Source organism: Leptosomus discolor, chromosome 1, assembly GCF_034619465.1.
Source record: "Leptosomus discolor isolate bLepDis1 chromosome 1, bLepDis1.hap2, whole genome shotgun sequence".
NCBI lineage: Eukaryota > Metazoa > Chordata > Aves > Leptosomiformes > Leptosomidae > Leptosomus > Leptosomus discolor.
The window spans coordinates 165363714-165383577 of NC_141391.1; the positions used below are offsets into that span (position 1 = coordinate 165363714).

The window sequence follows — 19864 nt, forward strand, 5'->3', positions numbered from 1 at the left end:
TTTTATTATATTAGCAAGCGAACAAGAGCAAAGGCAGCGTGGGCAGCCGGGGAGTCTGCACTCCGCCAACGGCTCGCAACTTCCCGCCTCGTGTAAGCACATTATATACAGTCTCATTTCCTGTATTCGCGATGTCGCAATCAGGTCGATGTCGCAATCAGGTCGATACTCTGCGCATGTTCCTTCTGTTGCTAGGGGGTCTTTCTCTGCCTCCTGGTGGTCGTAAGGATGAAGGCTGAGGGTCTTCCTCGTTGCCCTGTGGGTGAACTTATGCAAGAATGTGATTATTCAACCCCTTCAGCCACGGGTCTTGTTTACTTTGCCGAATGTCCTTCAGTTGAGCTATCAAGCCTTCTTGTGAGCACATAAATCTTTCATCTATACCCTCCCATACAGGTTTAATGAACAAAGCACAACATGTTACTTATTACACAAATAATTACACATTTAAAATCAAATGTGCCAGATGAGAAGGGAAAAATAATTTTTTCACTAGTTCTGAAGATAACAAAAGAGGTCCTTTGAATCTAGGGGAAACAAAAGGAAAAAAACACTAATCACTGCCAGGGAAAATGTCTATGATATTAGAGAGTGAAAGAACTAATAGGCAGGGAAGAGTACACTTTATAGTTATGCAGAAGCTTACTAAGATTTCTGTTGTATTCTATTCATGCTGTAGCCAGTAAGTAGGGGAGGAAAAAAAGGCTGAATATAAATTCTTTTTTTTCCTCAAACAGTAAGTGAACTGAAAAACAGCATGTGAAGGTACAGGGATTCTAATATAAACTGAGGAGCTTCATCTGTGCCAACAGCACCATAAATGTTGTTATGCAAAGATAAATACGACTTTGCTATTTCTATAGATCTAGATCAGGTGATATTAATAAAGGCTGATATATACATTACCAAGCTGGTTACCTACACATGAAAATACTTATCAAAATAGTGACCGAACATAAGCTGAATTAAATAACGTACATAGTAGAAGGCTACAGAGAGACAGGAAAAAAGTCCTAAAACACACCCCCACACACACACCCAAGCCCCAAAGAAAGAGAAAATTCTTCAAAGAAAAAGGTCAAATAATGAAACAAAAAAATGTGATGGCTCAAAGGGAAAGGGCTGTGAAATTACCAATCAGAAACTTTTCGCGATCAGGAAGCATACCAGTAGTGGGGACTCATTAGTGAAACAGGGAAAAGATGGAGAGGGAGGGTATCAAAATGACAAATACCTGGCTAAACAAACACAAAAGACAAGACCTCTGTATTTCGCGCAGATACAAATAAAAAGGGGAAAACTCCTGACAACAAAGATTGTGGCAAACAGCGACTGTTTGGAATAGCATTTATTTCGTAATCCTTTGAGAACAAAGTAACAATACCCTCCAATGTATTTCACGGTAAATTTAAATACTAAGTCAGAGAGAAAAATTCAATCAGTGCGAGAACATAAGGATTTAAGGGCTTTCTACACCGGTCGTGCCTCCGGGAGATACCGCAGCAGCTTCCGTACTGTGCACTAGTGGTGCCGAAAGACCCCAAGCAAAAAAAAAAAAAAAAAAAAACACCAACATCTCCCAAAAAGACAAAGCTGCTCACCCGGTGCACCAGAACCGTTGAGAGCTCCAAAATTATTCGTAAAAGAAAGGCCAGCGCCAAGGGGAATATTACGCCAGTGACCTCCCCCCAAGCCGAAAACATCGACTGACCAGAACGCCGCAATCGCAGCCACCGTTTCCCCCATCTCCGGCCGGGCCCTTTGTTGAAGCGCCGCGAAATGGCGGCGGCGGAGCGCGGGCGGGGCGGGGCGGCCCCAGCGCGGGCGGGAAGCGGCGCGGCCGGCCCCGCCGCCCCCATTGGCTGGATTTTGCTGCAGACCCGCGGCCCGCGGGGCCCGGCTCCCCCACCGGCACCGAGCGCCGCAACGACGGCGCCGGGAAGCCGGGCCGAGCGCGGCGGGGAGGAGGCTGATCCCCCTCCCGGGGACTTGCTCCCGCGGCGCCGAGGCCGAGCCGGCGGCGGGGCCGCCCGAATCCCCGGGCCGGGAAGCCGGGACCGTACCGTCCGTCCCCGCCCCCCGTCGGAGGCGACGGCGCGAACGTCGCTGGCCGCAGAGGGAAGGGCGCGGAGAAGAGCCCGCCCTTGCCCTGCCCCGTCGCAGTCCTCAACCAGGTCGGACTGCTGGCAATATAGAGAGGCGCTGGCGGCTGTTCCCGCCACACGCTGCTTGGGGCGAGTAAAGTGAGATCATGTCTGGCAGAGGCAAGGGCGGGAAGGGGCTCGGCAAAGGTGGCGCTAAGCGGCACCGCAAGGTGTTGCGCGACAACATCCAGGGCATCACCAAGCCGGCCATCCGGCGCCTGGCTCGGCGCGGCGGCGTGAAGCGCATCTCGGGGCTGATCTACGAGGAGACGCGCGGCGTGCTGAAGGTGTTCCTGGAGAACGTGATCCGCGACGCCGTCACCTACACGGAGCACGCCAAGAGGAAGACGGTCACGGCCATGGACGTGGTGTACGCGCTCAAGCGCCAGGGACGCACCCTCTACGGCTTCGGCGGCTAAACTCGGCTCCTGGGATAGATTACGCTCTTACAACACAAAGGCTCTTTTCAGAGCCACCCAAGCTTTCAAGAAAAAGAGCTTTAATCGCTCTTCGCTGTATAGTTTGGTTCTGTCGCGGTAAAAATCAGGGGTAGTGGATGTGGGGGTATTAGGCTTTCGCTATCGTCGCTCATAGGTAGCCCCCGCTACCCGCGGTCCCTCCCCAATCCTCCCAGCCTAAAGCAACAGGCGAGTTTGGAACCCGTAAGGGAGACCGTGTCTCGTACGGGTGACCGTAGTGTTTTCTGTGAACAGTGCTGGGGGAGCGGGTGTAGCGCTGCACCGCGGGGCTCTGGGCTGGAGAGAAAAGCGCTTGGGTTCCGAAAGACTTGTACGTCCTCAGCACTCGCTCATCCTCCTCCCCGCCACCGGTCGCTCCCCCTCCCTCCCGGTCCTCCTTCGAAACGGGAGCGGAAGGGACCCGGGCAGCCGAGGACCACTGGCCGCCGGGGCGGCAAGCGCTATTGCGACAGCCGCTTGCCAGCCACAAGGCTTCAGAGCAGCGGCCGCAAACGGGAAGCTCGTGAAATGGCGGCGCTCTTCTCCCTGCTATGCGGGGGGCGGGACAAAGCGGGAAGGCGCGGGGGCAAGAAGCGCCGAAGAACCACCCGCAGCGCCTCAGGGGCTTCCGAAGGAAAGAGGCTGCGATGCCGTTCTCCGGCGAGAGCGCCTTCCTTTACCGCCCTCTTCTAGCTGAAAGGCTGCCGCTTCTCTAGACACCGCTCTCGACCCGCGCGCAGCCCGCCCCCAGCTTTAAACGGCAGACCTCAAGAGCTGCCAAAACACAGGCGGCAGGAAGAAGCGGGGGGGGGGGAAAAGAGTGCCACGCTACCTGCGGCCCGAACCTCCCCCCGTTACCCCAGTAAACGGCGCCTCGGCGCAGGCTGCCTATGCCTGCTCCAAAAGGCAGAGACACAGCTCTCTTCAGTGCAACGTGTGGTGGCTCTTAAAAGAGCCTTTGGGTTTGGCGGTGGCAGGGCAGGAGGCTCAGGCTTAAGCACGCTCGCCGCGGATGCGGCGGGCCAGCTGGATGTCCTTGGGCATGATGGTGACGCGCTTGGCGTGGATGGCGCAGAGGTTGGTGTCCTCGAAGAGCCCCACCAGGTAGGCCTCGCTCGCCTCCTGCAGCGCCATCACGGCCGAGCTCTGGAAGCGCAGGTCGGTCTTGAAGTCCTGCGCGATCTCGCGCACCAGGCGCTGGAAGGGCAGCTTGCGGATCAGCAGCTCCGTCGACTTCTGGTAGCGCCGGATCTCGCGCAGCGCCACCGTGCCGGGCCGGTACCGGTGCGGCTTCTTCACGCCGCCCGTGGCCGGCGCGCTCTTGCGGGCCGCCTTGGTGGCCAGCTGCTTGCGGGGCGCCTTCCCGCCCGTCGACTTACGCGCCGTCTGCTTTGTACGCGCCATCACAGTCTCCTACTTAAGCCAATCTGGCAAGCGAGCAGTGGCGCCTGTGACTCCTATTTATAGTGGCTCGTGGCACCGCCTCCTCCCCTCTGATTGGTTTCTACAACGAAGAATCTAATTGGTTAATTCGAAACACCCTGTAACCACGGCGGGAGCTGAAGGACCCCTGAGCCCCCCCCCCCCCCCCCCTCACAAAGAAAGCAATACGCTTTTTTCCCCCCTTCATTTCTTTTTGGGAAATATGAAGGGGTTTTGAAGTTTGATTTCCTTATTATTTACTTCTCCTGTTTCCTTCTTGAGTTGTTTTAGGTTCTGAATCCTGCTTGCCGTGTGTATGTTTTAAGCATGACTTTTTACTATGACCTTTGTTTTTTATATGCTTTTAGCTGCCAAAAAATCACGCTAGTATGGGAGTTCTAATTTCTGATTGCAAATGAAGTATTCGATTCCTCTGGAAATACTTCCCCAAATAATTTATAACGACAAAGTATAAGTGGCCAGGTTTTAACATACTTAGCTTTTATTAATTAAATACGAACGAACAAAGAAAAGTTATCCTTGTGACAAACCCAGATTACACATTATGATTTGGTTTTAACCATATTTTGTAGCCGACTCTTTTTTGCGGATTGTAATAGAAGAATCAGCTTGCTGAAGGGCACAATTAATAAACACAAGTCGTTAAAAAGATGAAAAGTCGTTTCCAAATTGACAGAAAATCAAAAAAATTCAAGCCTGGGATTTAACAGTAGGGATCACGGTTCGGCACAGGGGAGGTTAACGTGAATGTTCGAATTGGCCCAATGGGAGGGGACCTTTCCGTCAGCCAATGAACAAGCAGAGCTCCGGTATAAAATGAGACAGTGCGAGTCTCTTCAACACTTTGCTCGTTAGTTCCGTGCTACGGCGGGAATTAATACGCATAGTAATGGCGCGCACGAAGCAGACGGCGCGTAAGTCGACGGGCGGGAAGGCGCCCCGCAAGCAGCTGGCCACCAAGGCGGCCCGCAAGAGCGCGCCGGCCACGGGCGGCGTGAAGAAGCCGCACCGGTACCGGCCCGGCACGGTGGCGCTGCGCGAGATCCGGCGCTACCAGAAGTCGACGGAGCTGCTGATCCGCAAGCTGCCCTTCCAGCGCCTGGTGCGCGAGATCGCGCAGGACTTCAAGACCGACCTGCGCTTCCAGAGCTCGGCCGTGATGGCGCTGCAGGAGGCGAGCGAGGCCTACCTGGTGGGGCTCTTCGAGGACACCAACCTCTGCGCCATCCACGCCAAGCGCGTCACCATCATGCCCAAGGACATCCAGCTGGCCCGCCGCATCCGCGGCGAGCGTGCTTAAGCCTGAGCCTCCTGCCCTGCCACCGCCAAACCCAAAGGCTCTTTTAAGAGCCACCACACGTTGCACTGAAGAGAGCTGTGTCTCTGCCTTTTGGAGCAGGCATAGGCAGCCTGCGCCGAGGCGCCGTTTACTGGGGTAACGGGGGGAGGTTCGGGCCGCAGGTAGCGTGGCACTCTTTTCCCCCCCCCCCGCTTCTTCCTGCCGCCTGTGTTTTGGCAGCTCTTGAGGTCTGCCGTTTAAAGCTGGGGGCGGGCTGCGCGCGGGTCGAGAGCGGTGTCTAGAGAAGCGGCAGCCTTTCAGCTAGAAGAGGGCGGTAAAGGAAGGCGCTCTCGCCGGAGAACGGCATCGCAGCCTCTTTCCTTCGGAAGCCCCTGAGGCGCTGCGGGTGGTTCTTCGGCGCTTCTTGCCCCCGCGCCTTCCCGCTTTGTCCCGCCCCCCGCATAGCAGGGAGAAGAGCGCCGCCATTTCACGAGCTTCCCGTTTGCGGCCGCTGCTCTGAAGCCTTGTGGCTGGCAAGCGGCTGTCGCAATAGCGCTTGCCGCCCCGGCGGCCAGTGGTCCTCGGCTGCCCGGGTCCCTTCCGCTCCCGTTTCGAAGGAGGACCGGGAGGGAGGGGGAGCGACCGGTGGCGGGGAGGAGGATGAGCGAGTGCTGAGGACGTACAAGTCTTTCGGAACCCAAGCGCTTTTCTCTCCAGCCCAGAGCCCCGCGGTGCAGCGCTACACCCGCTCCCCCAGCACTGTTCACAGAAAACACTACGGTCACCCGTACGAGACACGGTCTCCCTTACGGGTTCCAAACTCGCCTGTTGCTTTAGGCTGGGAGGATTGGGGAGGGACCGCGGGTAGCGGGGGCTACCTATGAGCGACGATAGCGAAAGCCTAATACCCCCACATCCACTACCCCTGATTTTTACCGCGACAGAACCAAACTATACAGCGAACAGCGATTAAAGCTCTTTTTCTTGAAAGCTTGGGTGGCTCTGAAAAGAGCCTTTGTGTTGTAAGAGCGTAATCTATCCCAGGAGCCGAGTTTAGCCGCCGAAGCCGTAGAGGGTGCGTCCCTGGCGCTTGAGCGCGTACACCACGTCCATGGCCGTGACCGTCTTCCTCTTGGCGTGCTCCGTGTAGGTGACGGCGTCGCGGATCACGTTCTCCAGGAACACCTTCAGCACGCCGCGCGTCTCCTCGTAGATCAGCCCCGAGATGCGCTTCACGCCGCCGCGCCGAGCCAGGCGCCGGATGGCCGGCTTGGTGATGCCCTGGATGTTGTCGCGCAACACCTTGCGGTGCCGCTTAGCGCCACCTTTGCCGAGCCCCTTCCCGCCCTTGCCTCTGCCAGACATGATCTCACTTTACTCGCCCCAAGCAGCGTGTGGCGGGAACAGCCGCCAGCGCCTCTCTATATTGCCAGCAGTCCGACCTGGTTGAGGACTGCGACGGGGCAGGGCAAGGGCGGGCTCTTCTCCGCGCCCTTCCCTCTGCGGCCAGCGACGTTCGCGCCGTCGCCTCCGACGGGGGGCGGGGACGGACGGTACGGTCCCGGCTTCCCGGCCCGGGGATTCGGGCGGCCCCGCCGCCGGCTCGGCCTCGGCGCCGCGGGAGCAAGTCCCCGGGAGGGGGATCAGCCTCCTCCCCGCCGCGCTCGGCCCGGCTTCCCGGCGCCGTCGTTGCGGCGCTCGGTGCCGGTGGGGGAGCCGGGCCCCGCGGGCCGCGGGTCTGCAGCAAAATCCAGCCAATGGGGGCGGCGGGGCCGGCCGCGCCGCTTCCCGCCCGCGCTGGGGCCGCCCCGCCCCGCCCGCGCTCCGCCGCCGCCATTTCGCGGCGCTTCAACAAAGGGCCCGGCCGGAGATGGGGGAAACGGTGGCCGCGATGGTCTCTGTGCTCAAGTAAATCCACTGGTTTATAACCAGTACTGAGTTAAGTTATTCACCCACTTCTCCCCCCCATCCTCTTTCTTATTTTCCGCAGGGTTTTCAGTATCTTACAGATCTCTTAACTGCCTGATCAAGCAGCTTTTTTGTATTTATGGGATTGATGTGCTGTTGAAGGAACTGATTTGTGTACCTTGTTAATGTACGCATGAAAAAAAATTTAGCTTCGGCTTTTTTTTTTAAATGTAGCATGTGTTTGCTCATTCTTATGCTCTTACTGTTTATTGATACATAATATCTAAGCATTTCTTTAGCTGTTTTTTCCTTCATATAGTTTTGGACACAAAGTACATTTTTTTTTATAAACTGCAGTCTACATATGCACTCAGAGGGAAGAAAACTTTTTAATGAGTTGCCTCATCTCATTGATCTTTAGAAATCTCAAATTTCTAAATGCAATTTATTTCAGAAAATGCATGGCAGCTCCCCCCCCCCCCCCCCCCCCCCGACTTATCCTTTCCTTTTATCTTGTGGCTTTTTCAGAACAGTTATTTTATGCTGTAGAAATGTGACCCATATATTTACTGTTTCTCTTCGGATGATAGTGACACTCAGCAATTTACAAAGCTAGAAGGCTTGCAGAAATAGATGGCAAGGTATGCAGCATATAATATGATTCTGTTTAAAATTTCAGCCTCAACACCTAAAAGATCTACAGTAGCTACCTTAAAACCAGACTTTTCAAATGGGATTCTGAGGCGCATCATGTGCTTTAGAAATTTTCCAAAATAATCACAACTTCTAGGCATATATGCCTTACCATCAATATATTTCTAATAATCCCAGATGCTGTGTGGTGAGTGTCTTCTGTTGATAGTTTAGTTGTTCTACAACTTTTCCTGGCACTTCTTAGTTCTTTTCTCTATATTCTACTCAGAGGAATATAGCAGACTAAAATGATGTTCAGAAACCAATCTAGGTCTCCAACGCTCATCCTACCACTTTTGAAAGCCTGACTTTTTATCTCTACTTGTTTGCTCTGGTTAATGTTTTTTGTTTGTTTTTCAGGAGCTTTTGGCATTGGCATAGTGTACTCCATAAGCCCAAGATAATACACAGGTGTCTGAACGTCCCTCATCAGATAAGTGGTCCTCCAGCATTTCTGGCTGAAGAGGCTGCAGAAGATGGGATAGTTAGAGCCATGACATTACTCATAAATTCCATTTATTTTCTTGAAGCCCATTTTGGCAATAAGCACAGACAGAAAAAAAAAAAATGTTGCTAACCAGAGATTTCGGAATAAGAATGGGTATTTTTCGGAAAAATCTCTGCAGAGCTCACCTAGGACCTCTAATAGCAAAACACTTACCATCAGCTTTGCCTTTATGCCTTCCCATTGCCTCCCAGAAACTTCCAGCTGGAGCAGTTACCTGAACAGGAGAAAGCTGTCAGCCTATAGCACGACGTGTTCACCTGGAGGAGAGACACAAACCAGGAAAAAAAAGATAATCCCACAGCTCATACTGTTTGGTAACATGTAATAGGCTAGTGACTGCTTCAAGCACTGACATCCTTGAGTTGTTCTGGAGCTGGTTTTGAAAACTTTACTTGGTTCCTGCCCTTCAGGCTTAGGTTTCCTGATTCTGAAGGATTATTTCTTTCGGCTGCTCCAAAGCCTTGGTCAGTCACTGGAGACTCCACTGTTGTTGAGGTGGGATGGACGATGGGTAGCTAGATGTTAACAAGTTCCCATCCATTTCCTTTTGTGAACATGGTTATTTTAGGCTGTTGCGAGAAATATGTATGTCTGGATTCCTTTTCCATATATTCCAACTGTCTAAACAATGCAATAAATTCAGCTCTTCTGCCATTATTGATAAGGTTTCCACAAACAGTTCTTTCCAAGCACTTGAGTTCTCTTTATAAACAACTCCTAACCCTCTCCCCACTCCTCTTCCCAATTATTTTGCCTTCACCACTTTCTGGTTGTACCTCTTTGTGAAGGGACAGCATGCTTAACCACACTATACCAGGATTGACTGGCCTTCATTTATTATTCATCTGCTGCTTTTTTCATTTATTTGGTTAGGTTGGGGTTGGGTTTTGTGGGGTTTTTTTTTACACATTTTTTCAGTTGGAAGGCTAAAAACAAGCAATAATTGTGCAGTTCACAGTAGCCACCTTTCCCTAGTGGAGGATGCCTTTCTATTCCGTAGCTGATCTTTACAAAACTTGTTAGAATTAAGACTCTCTAAGACCTGGATCAACTGTCACTTTTGTCTGAAACTGATCAATAGACTTAAAAGAATTAACATGGCGGGGAGGGGGGAGGGGGGGGGCGGGGAGGAGGGCGGCGATGTTACGGAAGCTGGGTTTTTTATGTTTGGGGTTTTTTGTGTTGTTTCCAATGCCTCTGCTTTCTGGATCTATGGACTTTACATTGCTGAGCCTGCCCTGTGTTATTCTACATTTTCTCTTTCAGAGCAGTGCAACAAAAGCGACAGCCTTTGTCTGCTGTTGTGGAAACGAGACCAGAGATCCTACGCCACACTGTTCAGGAGCAGCGTGTCAAGTTGTGGACTTCCACAGATATTCACAAAGAGAACTCTGTTCCCAGGCAGAGGTGTTCTCAGTGAACTGCTTTTCCAGGTAACGTTTATGCCAAAAGGAGGGGATCAGGTTCACAGCATACATGAGGAGTTAAATATGTAGAGATGGGCCGCTCTGGCGTCTTTTCTTGCTTTGGTGAAAAAGAGAGAACTACTTTTCTTCTCCTTAAAAGACAGATATAGCTCCCTCCTGCCTTACCAGATTTTCCTCAAGCTGATCAAGCTGCTACTGGCAGCTGGGGGGGAGGCACAGCCCATGGAGATGAATGACCACCCACCCCATCCGTGTTCCTGATGAGAAGGAGCCGGGTTGCGGGGGGAAGACATGAAACCAGAGAGCCACAGCATCACAGTGGCAGCATGAAGCTGCTCTTCTCAAAACCGGTGGCTGCTTTTGCATCCGCGGTTCAGGTGTTAAGCAGAGCAGAAGCACTTGTGAGCATTACTCACTGGGAAGGAGAAAGGTCCCACCATTTCCTCACCTGGCTCCCTTTCTTCAGACAGCGTTCTTGTGGATGTGGGCTGGAAATCTTTGTGCATCAAGAATTTTGCAGAGCAGGGTAGAAGTAAAAAAAAAGGCAGAAGCAAACCAGCCTGGTAAGGTGACAGATTTTTTTTTTTTTTTTTTTTTTTTTTTCTTATACCAGTATCCAGCATCTCTGTAATTAACCTTACAAATCTCCTTGGACAATTAGTTTTGTTGTGATTTTAGCACTCACTTACCTCTTAAACCACATTTACCTGTGCCAGGTAGGTTTCATGTATAGGCCCATGCCATCTGTCTCCTCTGATACCGAGAAAGTCTAGACTTTGAATGGCCCTTAACGGTTCCAAAAAGAAATAGCATCATTGTAGCACTAGCTATTCAATACCAAATCATCCAGCCCTGGATTCATTCAACCATGAATTAACACGATCTCTTTAAAAGTGGATATAGTGTTCTAGTTTATTGATGACTTTAAAATTATAATGTTGCCACACAGCACTTCAATTTAAAAAAAACCAAAAAACAACAGAACTAATACATCAGAATTCTTAATGCAATTTTAGTCTACTTAAAAAATATTTTTGTTTCTTGCACAATTAAGTCAAATTAAGAAGAAAACAGCTTGAATTTCTGATTCATGATAAATTCAAAATGCAGTTTAACATCAACATTTAGTTACTAGGATTATCTTGGTTTTGACTTAAGTGTTCTAATACTTATTGCATCTCAAAAGAAGTTCACATTCTTTCAAGTTACAAATTAAATCAGAACTTCCATGTCATTTAAAGCCCGAAAAACAAGCCATGCTCTGTGTGCCAGCAGAATTAATTTCAAACACTATTAACAGCGCTTAGTGTTCCAGAACACCCGTGTCTTTCTTGGTTTTATTTTCCCCCTTCACATTTAAATTGTGGCTGTTGCCAACGCAGGCCATCACATGAAGTACGCAGGTATACCGCTTCCTGGAGGAAAAAAAGAGTAGCAAAACCCCTTGCAATTTCCTCCTTTTTTTTTTTTTTTTTTTTTTTTTTTTTTCTGGAGGAATTGTTGATAACGACACTTGGTACGTACAAATTCCCCGAGCACGCAGCCGCAGGAGGCGGGTGAGCCCGCAGGCGGGGCGGGGCTGGACAGTGGAGGACGAGCTTCGCCACCGAACGGTGCGAGAGCGAGAGCTCATTGTGATTGGCTGGCAGGATGAGAATTTTTAACCAATAGTAGCATGGGTTTTGAAAAAAGACCAATTAGAAAGCCGTTCGAACTTGAGGTGACGTTCTGGCTCCGTAATCCAATAGAAGCGCTGATTGCTGAGGCCAGAGATTTGCATAAGGTCCCTATAAATACAGGAGTAATCGCATTATCAGGCACTCCGGTGCTCCAGAGCAACCTGAGAGTTTTCGCCATGCCCGAGCCGGCCAAGTCCGCCCCTGCGCCCAAGAAGGGCTCCAAGAAAGCTGTCACTAAGACACAGAAGAAGGGTGACAAGAAGCGCAAGAAGAGCCGCAAGGAGAGCTACTCGATCTACGTGTACAAGGTGCTGAAGCAGGTGCACCCCGACACGGGCATCTCGTCCAAGGCCATGGGCATCATGAACTCCTTTGTCAACGACATCTTCGAGCGCATCGCCGGCGAGGCCTCGCGCCTGGCGCACTACAACAAGCGCTCCACCATCACCTCGCGGGAGATCCAGACGGCCGTGCGGCTCCTGCTGCCCGGCGAGCTGGCCAAGCACGCCGTCTCCGAGGGCACCAAGGCTGTCACCAAGTACACCAGCTCCAAGTAGAGCGTCTCGGACCGTCAGTTTTAACCCAAAGGCTCTTTTAAGAGCCACCAATTTTTTCAAGTAGAAGGGCTGAGTTACTTTTTTTTTTCTTTGGGGAGGTATGTAAATAGTTGTTAATTTGCATGTCACTAGAAAGTTAAATACTTGCTTTTTCTTTAAATATCTGAAATGTTATTTATTTTTCAAGTGTGCGGGGCTCGGTTACAGCCTGTGCCCGGCAAAGAGAGTTACACTTGGTTGATGTAAAACTGGGCAGTGAGCACACGCTGTCTGCTCCGGTCTTCTAACGCGGCTAAAAAGCGGCAGCAGCTTTGTCCCGGTGCTTTGCCGGCGCTCTGCTTTCGACACTCGGGAGGTGCCACGGGTGAAGGTAGGGAGGCTTTTGTTTCTTCAGCGTTTTAATTCGTTTTCCTTTTGATGGGTCCGGTAGAAAATCCCATCTGCTATTAAGAACTGTGCGTTCTAACCGTAAAATAAAATTACTGTATCTCTGCCTCTTTCAGTGACTAATAAATATTTTCAAAGCGGTTGCTGAAGCAAGTCCTCCAGGCTCGGGTGCAGCTTTATTTTTTCCGTACGTTCCAGTGCGTGTGTCGTGTACCCCCAACCCCCCCCCACCGGTCGGTTTTATCAGTGAAGCAGCTGTCTGTACGCAGTTAAGAAATAAGGAAAAGTTTTTCTTTACGAAGGGTTTTCCAGTTTAAACTACACCGTCCAAACACGCAGGAATTGATTCTTTAAAAAAAAAAAAAAAGTCACAGGCGTGGAGCTGGGGGCAGTTGGTGACTTACAAGGGTCCCCGGGGGGCTGGGAAAGTGTTGGAGCGTGGGGTCGCAGCTCCCCTGCCCCGCCGCTGCGGTGTGAACGCGCGGTTCCGTCCGCAGCAGCTACGCCGCCCGGGGCGCCTTCCCCTGCGGGGGAAGGCAGAGCCGGGGCACGGCGCACACGTTTCCCCCTCCCTGAGCCATTCTCCCCCCCACGCCCCCAAACGGAGCCCGCGGTGCTGTACGGAACCGAGAGGCCAGCGCTCGCTCCCCCGCGCACGGGACGGCACCAGGGCGGGGGGGGCGGTGTCACCGCCTTACGGGGCGGGGCCTGGCGGGGTGGGTGGGCGGAAGAGGCCAATCACGACCCAGCGCGGGACTTTTAAACTCCGCCGGGGACCGTAGCGAAAGCGCTCGCTTGGCCAGGGCTGCGCCGTGACCGCGGCCTGTTGTCGCTCCCGGCTGAGGGTGGGCGGAACAAGTGCCGGTGCTATCGCAGCGTCCCGAACTGCACGTAGGAAAACACTTCCTCCCGCAGGAAGCCCGGGTGTCCCACGCAGGCATTACCGAACGCGCGCGTTTCGACAAACGGTAACTTTCTATCTCGGTACAAATTCCTACTAAAACCTTTAAAAGATTTGGCTTTCCTACTGTGATTACCGTAGTGTTTCAGCTCTTTTTGAGACTAAATGGGTGGCTCTTAAAAGAGCCTTTGGGTTTATTTAAATGAGTAGACTGTAATTTTTTCTCAGTCGTTTCACTTCTTTTTGGGCGCCGCCTTCTTCGCCTTGGCCGCCTTGGGCTTGGCCGCCTTGGGCTTGGCTGCTTTGGGCTTCACCGCCTTCGCCTTGGCCGGGCTCTTCGCTGCCTTTTTCGGGCGGCCTGCCTTGGCCGCTTTCTTGGGGCTCTTGGCCGCCTTCTTGGCCGCGGCAGCCGCCGGCTTCTTGGCTTTTTTGGGGCTCTTCTTCACCGCCGCCGCCTTCTTGGGCTTCTTGGCAGCGCTGGCGGGCTTCTTTGCCGCCGGCTTCTTGGGCTTTGTTGCCGGCTTTTTCTTGGTTGCCTTCTCTTTTGTCTCACCCGGTTTCTTATTCAGTTTAAAAGAACCGGAGGCGCCGGTGCCCTTGGTCTGCACCAGGGTGCCTTTGCTGACGAGGCTCTTGAGCCCCAGCTTGATGCGGCTGTTGTTCTTCTCCACATCGTAGCCGCCGGCGGCCAGCGCCTTCTTGAGCGCGGCGAGAGAGAGCCCCTTGCGCTCCTTGGAGGCGGACACGGCCTTGGTGATCAGCTCGGTGACGCTGGGGCCCGCGGGCTTGCGGGCTTTGGAGCCGCCCGCCGCCTTCTTCGGCTTCTTGGCGGCAGCTTTCGCCCCGGGAGCGGAGACGGCGGGAGCGGCAACAGGCGCGGTCTCCGACATAGTGGCAGCCGGCGTCCACGAATCAGGGGGAACCACTGGGCCTGGAGCAAGTCGGCGGCCTCGTATTTATAGAGAGGAGCCGGGCGGTGATTGGTGCGTTGCAGAGCCCGCCCCGCTGCACGGCAGAAAGGGCCCTTCTCCCTGCTCATTTTGTGTTTCTTAGGAGTCAAAAAAGCCTGTTTTTATCACAATTTCTGCCACCGACCCCCCCCGAGTTCACAGCGGCGTGGAAAAGACAGACTGTTGTTCCCCTCGGCAAAGTTTCCCTTCGAAGAGGCAAAGGGTGAGTTAAAAAAGAGGCGATAAACGCTGAGTCCTGGACCTGGACAGACCTCAGGAGACAGAAACTTTTGTTTTTCCTTCTAAATAAAATCCGCGACGTGGGCAACTAAATCTCCAAAGTAATTAATTATTGTTCTTTAAAGGGTCTTCTCGTAATCTGAGCTGAAAATCAGGGATTCGAATGGATATTTTAACTACAAATTGATTTCAAAGAGGAGGAAGTAACACAGGCTCATCTTGAGCACTGAATATGGATTAGAAATTAGCTTCTTTGTCCAAAATACTTTACCCCTTTCAAAATAATTAAAATAAATTAAATTAGTGCATTCTGTAACAAGGCTAGAAGCAGATTAAAGTCCCCTGAGGGGCTCTTTGTGCCCCCGAAGGAGATGACTTTGTACAGCACCGCAGCCTGGGCTGCGGTGCTCAGCATGCACAATGCAGACACAGCTCCCTGGTGCTTTCCTACAGAATTATTTATTTTCTTAATAAATGAAGTGACATAAGAATTTAACACTGCCAGGTTTCATCAATAATTATAATTGGTGCCCCATTGCTTTGTAATTCAGCAGCATTTTAGTTTGATACAGCTTGATTGGTGAAAATCTGAGTCATCATTATCTGAGGAGATGCTGCTGCAGTTGATTTTTTTTCCCCCATATTTCCACACAATCAAACTTGCTCAAATTATCATTTAGGGCTCCCCTTTCACAGCAGTTTGTAAAATATTCCATTTTTTTATTGTCCGGTGACCAAATCCTGCATTGGAAGTAATATTAAAAACAGCAACTCCAGATGATGCATCTGCTGTATTAAAACAACTGGCTGCTGGCAAGAGTGGGAAGGTGCATCTGTGCCACACCAAGGCCACGCTTAAACAAATTAAAAATAAATGCATTTGGGGTTTTTTGGAGTACAGAGAACGAAAACAAGTATTCTCTGCTACTTTCACCTACAACCCTCTGTTTTGCCAAAGGCCTGTAAACTGCTTGTGACCTCTTGCTATCGTGGTACTAAAATTCTGCACAATGTTACAATTTAAGTAATTTATGTTTTCAAATGGAGAACTATAAAAATGTGTTGTTTGACCCATAACCACTGATCTTCTATTTTCACATCTTTTGTGGGCTATTTAGCATGATATATAAAGATGGAACAAAAGCTGGCACCAGCTCTTTTCACCTCAAACTGCCTGTCTGGCAATCTCCAGTTCTTCTCAAACCCACTCGGGTTTCAGGCAGAAAATGGGCGCGGTGGCTCCACCAAAGCCAAGAGAAAACGGAGAAAACCATCCAAAAAATTAGTAATTCCGAATGCCTATTGTTATGAAGACAAGACAAAGTCTGTAGGCCAAAGGGCTCTTTAGAGAGAGGCAGGGTTGTTTTTCAAGACATCGGTGAGTCACCTCAACTTCACTAGGGGCCAAGCTGACGCAGGAGAGGCCCATGGGGCTGCTGTGGGTTCCTCCTTGCAATAACCATCAACTTCGTCTTTCCCACACCCACCAGAGCAAAATTAACCCTTTCACACTTCTGTATTTCTAGGATGTGTTTACCGGTAGTTACCACATCATTTTGTAATGTTGCATTTAAGGTTTTCTTCTAAATTAAATCTCGTTTTCAGTAGTAAGTGCAAGTTTCGGAATAGGTTTTTTGTTTTTTTTTCTCGCAAGATCTACAGCTCCTTTTATGAGAAAGTGGGTGGCTCTAAAAAGAGCCTTTGGGTTACTTTTGTGGTGGGGATGCTCCCCAGGTTCGTTTCGTTTTACTTGCTCTTCGCCTTGTGGCTGTCGGTCTTCTTGGGCAGCAGCACGGCCTGGATGTTGGGCAGCACCCCGCCCTGCGCGATCGTCACCTTGCCCAGCAGCTTGTTGAGCTCCTCGTCGTTGCGGATGGCCAGCTGCAGGTGGCGCGGGATGATGCGCGTCTTCTTGTTGTCGCGGGCCGCGTTGCCCGCCAGCTCCAGGATCTCGGCCGTCAGGTACTCCAGCACGGCCGCCAGGTACACCGGGGCGCCGGCGCCTACTCGCTCCGCGTAGTTGCCCTTGCGCAGCAGCCGGTGCACGCGGCCCACGGGGAACTGCAGCCCGGCCCGCGACGACCGCGACTTGGCCTTGGCCCGCGCCTTCCCGCCCTGCTTCCCGCGGCCGGACATAGTTCCAAACGCTCTTCCGCAACCTCCGCCCAAACCGACGTGCAACGCGCGTCGCTACGTCCCGCGCCCGGCCCTTTTTATAGCTTCCCCGCGGGCCCCGGCCCGCTCTCCGATTGGTTGTGACACGCTCTCGCTCCCTCCGACCAATGGCGCTGCGGATCCAAATCCACCCAATGGGGGAGCAGGCGGCTGGCCCTCCCCGCCGCGCTGCCTCCGCCTGCCAGCTGCGGGGGGCGGGGAGCGGGCGGTGGCGCGGGGACCAGCACCGCCACCGCCCTCGGCTCCGGTCGTGGCTCGCTTCGGCCGCCGCTGCAGAAAGGGACGTGCTGCAGAAAGGGCATCTGATAGGGGTACGTGTCCCTGCGTGCCTGAGAAGAGCAGAGGCGCCCACCTGCCCCCCAGGAACGGGGAGAACCGCTGCTGATGCCGTGGCTGTCGGTTTAGACATAATCCTGTATTTAGAACCCCAGAAATAGTACCGTAGGATTACTTTTTTATTAATTGTAGTAGCAATACTAATATAGTTATATTATTATTACTACTACTACCATGAAAGATAAATGTTCCTTTCGTTAGGAACACTTGCAACCCAGCACTACTGGTATGTGTGGTAACTAGGCAGGAACAGGAACATGTAACACAGGCAATTCCTCTGATTCTGCAGACAAATTACTCACACTTTTACTCAAACTGGAGAATACTCGAACTGGATAACTGCACCGATAAGCTGAAGTGACTTCTTCAAGATTCAGGCTGTTTGTCTGGTGTGGTCTGGCTCTCTATTACAAAGAGATTCCTGTTCATTTTTTCCTTCTTTGCTTCAATTACCCAGGTTTCTCTTTATTCACTGTCATCTTTTTCTCATTCTTCCACATATTTTGAGCAAGGGGAGAGACTCTCCTTGGTTAAAGCGGTGAAGGAGCCTACACCCTTCGGCTACCCCAGTGTTACAGAGCAGGCTCTTTTTCCATCTTCCCCACAGCGTGGAGTTCTGCTCTCTTGTTTCCATAAATTCCAATTCTATGTGATATTTTGTTCCCATCTTCATTCCTTGATGCTTTTGTACTATAACTTGTGGTTATTGTTCTTTGTAATGCAGCCCAGATCCTATGATATGGATATCATAAAATTACAGTGGAGTAGCATGTGTGCCAGACTGTGATGCCTACCCTGGATACCAGCATTGTCATAGTTCAGGGAAAGGTGATGACATAACTCCCACCAGGCCATCCCAGACAGCCTATCAAAAAAAAAAAAAACAAACCACACACACAAAAAAAAAAAAAACACCACACACCACAAAAAAAACAAAACCAACCAACCAAAACCAAACCCCAAAAGACAATATTTAATCAAAAATCTGCAACTTTGAGATCAAGAGAACACCACATCCTTCTTTCCAGAAGGATACAATAACAGGAATTCTGATCTAAACCCTTCAGCATGTCCCAGTCACAGCAGGAGGATCACAAACAAGGCAAAATAAGAAGAACTTCATAACACACATAAAGTACTGTCACAACTTGTTTATTTCTGGGTAACTAACACCTGCTCCCTGTTCTGAAGTTTCAGTAGCATTTAGGAAGCATCTTTCCTTAGTGGTGTGATTCAGTGGATTATGCCAAATTAACTAATCTCAGGAGTCCTTTTTCTAATTTCTTCTGCAGTCACTAATGTTCACTGACACATTAGGCAAGTCATGTCACTTTGCTGTGGCTCAGTCCCTTCCCAGCCCTTTCCTCCCCACATAATTTTTTCTTCCCTGACTACTCAGAGCCACAGATGAAAAATGTGATCGCAAGATGGAGGTGGTATCACAGAGAAGAACCCCAAAGCTCTGTATGACCACAACATAAAAATGAGAACAAATTGGGCTGGGTTTATGGTACCAGTCATCCAGAGCTGAGAACATCTGTTCTGGAGTCGTGGAGAAGATGGCATTACAGGGTTGTGTCCATCACCAGTGCCATCATAAGGTAAATACAAAATTGCTTTCAGAGGCTGTGTTGAGACATTACTGTGCTAAAACACAGACTGTTCTTGAATATCAACACAAGCTTTCTGTTGTGTTCATTTCTCCCTTCTAAGAAAACAATTTCTATTTAAATACTAAACATTGATTCAACTCTCCCTCAATAAAAAAAAATATTAGTATGATATATAAACACATGTATGTATTTCACTTTCTTGTTCAATCCCTTTTTGACTGGTATCAGGTTACTGATACACAGTAGAGATACTAGGGAGCAATTTCCCATTTTCTCTTGATAGAAGTATAAACACACAACTTTTTGTGTAATTCGATGGATGTGCAGCCAAAGTGAATTTCATTGATCTATTCTTTTATAAGGATTCCACTCAGAGTCATTACCAGAGGCCAAAGATAACATGAATAAATCGAAAAATTAATCTAGTTGACGCAAGTATTCTCAGTTTAGCTAAGAAATTGCTTTACAATCATTTCTGATGCTGAGGGAAAAAAGGTTGTCAGCAGTCCTCAGAGCTGGATGTGATGTATCTGCCATGGCACATCATTTGCATGGCTGACGAAGAACCAGATGTTTACCTGAGTGCGTGTGGACATCCACAGATCCCACTGCTTTGATAAAAGCGACAGGAAGAGCTCACATCTTTCTGTTCTTTCCGCTTAGAACTGTGTTAAAGGCAAGGAAGGAAAAAAAATCCCCCATATTAAATTAGCTGAAGACAAACCACAGTTCTGGTCAGTCAGATGAGCTATCAGCCCCCACGTGCAGCCAGTTTCTACGCACACAGACCCAGCTACCCAAACAGCTCCCAGCCTCTTGTGTTTATCCAAAACCAAAACCACCACAGAGTGTGAGAAGCCTCCTGTATTACAGCCACACAAGACAGGGGGCACCCTGGCCTTGGACTCTTCCCAGAAAAAAAAAAAAAAAATCTTGGAGTTCCTGGATAATCTGTATGTCAAATCCAGCTCTTCCATGTGTCCTCAAAGCCCATTCCAGCAGTACTCTCTCCCCATCACCTCCCCTCTCCATATACACCCCCCAAGCCATCTTAGAGGTCTAGCAGTAGTAGAAACGACCTAATCTTCTTTACCTTGCCCCCCTTTACCCCAGACAGGGTGAAGAAGTGACCTTTCTGATATCATGTACAGTCCTTGTGCATTAAA

The 19864-nt window shown here is 50.6% G+C and overlaps 7 protein-coding genes across 8 annotated transcripts; 3 read left to right on the forward strand and 4 right to left on the reverse strand.

The window, feature by feature from the left end:
* Window positions 1–1779: 1779 nt before the first annotated feature.
* On the forward strand, window positions 1780–12639 carry LOC104339695 (histone H2B 1/2/3/4/6). 2 transcript variants are annotated; one of them, XM_086470369.1, is made up of 2 exons: window positions 1780–1818; window positions 11788–12639. In XM_086470369.1, exons 1-2 carry the CDS (start codon window positions 1780–1782, stop codon window positions 12094–12096), a joined length of 348 nt encoding a protein of 115 aa, XP_086326495.1. In that variant the 3' UTR covers window positions 12097–12639. The 2 variants fall into 2 exon arrangements, with proteins under 2 accessions (XP_086326495.1, XP_009954770.2); XM_009956468.2 differs by lacking the exon at window positions 1780–1818 and having other exon boundaries at window positions 11669–12639.
* Window positions 2252–2590, forward strand: LOC147416367 (histone H4). Its single transcript, XM_086470324.1, has one exon. The coding sequence runs from the start codon at window positions 2252–2254 to the stop codon at window positions 2561–2563; it is 312 nt and encodes a 103-aa protein (XP_086326450.1). The 3' UTR covers window positions 2564–2590.
* On the reverse strand, window positions 3596–4006 carry LOC147416368 (histone H3). The gene has a single exon (XM_086470331.1). The coding sequence runs from the start codon at window positions 4004–4006 to the stop codon at window positions 3596–3598; it is 411 nt and encodes a 136-aa protein (XP_086326457.1).
* Window positions 4935–5345, forward strand: LOC147416369 (histone H3). Its single transcript, XM_086470340.1, has one exon. It carries the CDS (start codon window positions 4935–4937, stop codon window positions 5343–5345), a length of 411 nt encoding a protein of 136 aa, XP_086326466.1.
* Window positions 6351–6689, reverse strand: LOC147416370 (histone H4). The gene has a single exon (XM_086470353.1). It carries the CDS (start codon window positions 6687–6689, stop codon window positions 6378–6380), a length of 312 nt encoding a protein of 103 aa, XP_086326479.1. The 3' UTR covers window positions 6351–6377.
* A 978-nt stretch (window positions 12640–13617) lies between the features above and the next one.
* LOC104347038 (histone H1-like) lies at window positions 13618–14274 on the reverse strand. The gene has a single exon (XM_009951968.2). It carries the CDS (start codon window positions 14272–14274, stop codon window positions 13618–13620), a length of 657 nt encoding a protein of 218 aa, XP_009950270.2.
* Window positions 14275–16320: 2046 nt separating this feature from the next.
* LOC147416371 (histone H2A) lies at window positions 16321–16710 on the reverse strand. The gene has a single exon (XM_086470391.1). It carries the CDS (start codon window positions 16708–16710, stop codon window positions 16321–16323), a length of 390 nt encoding a protein of 129 aa, XP_086326517.1.
* Window positions 16711–19864: the final 3154 nt, after the last annotated feature.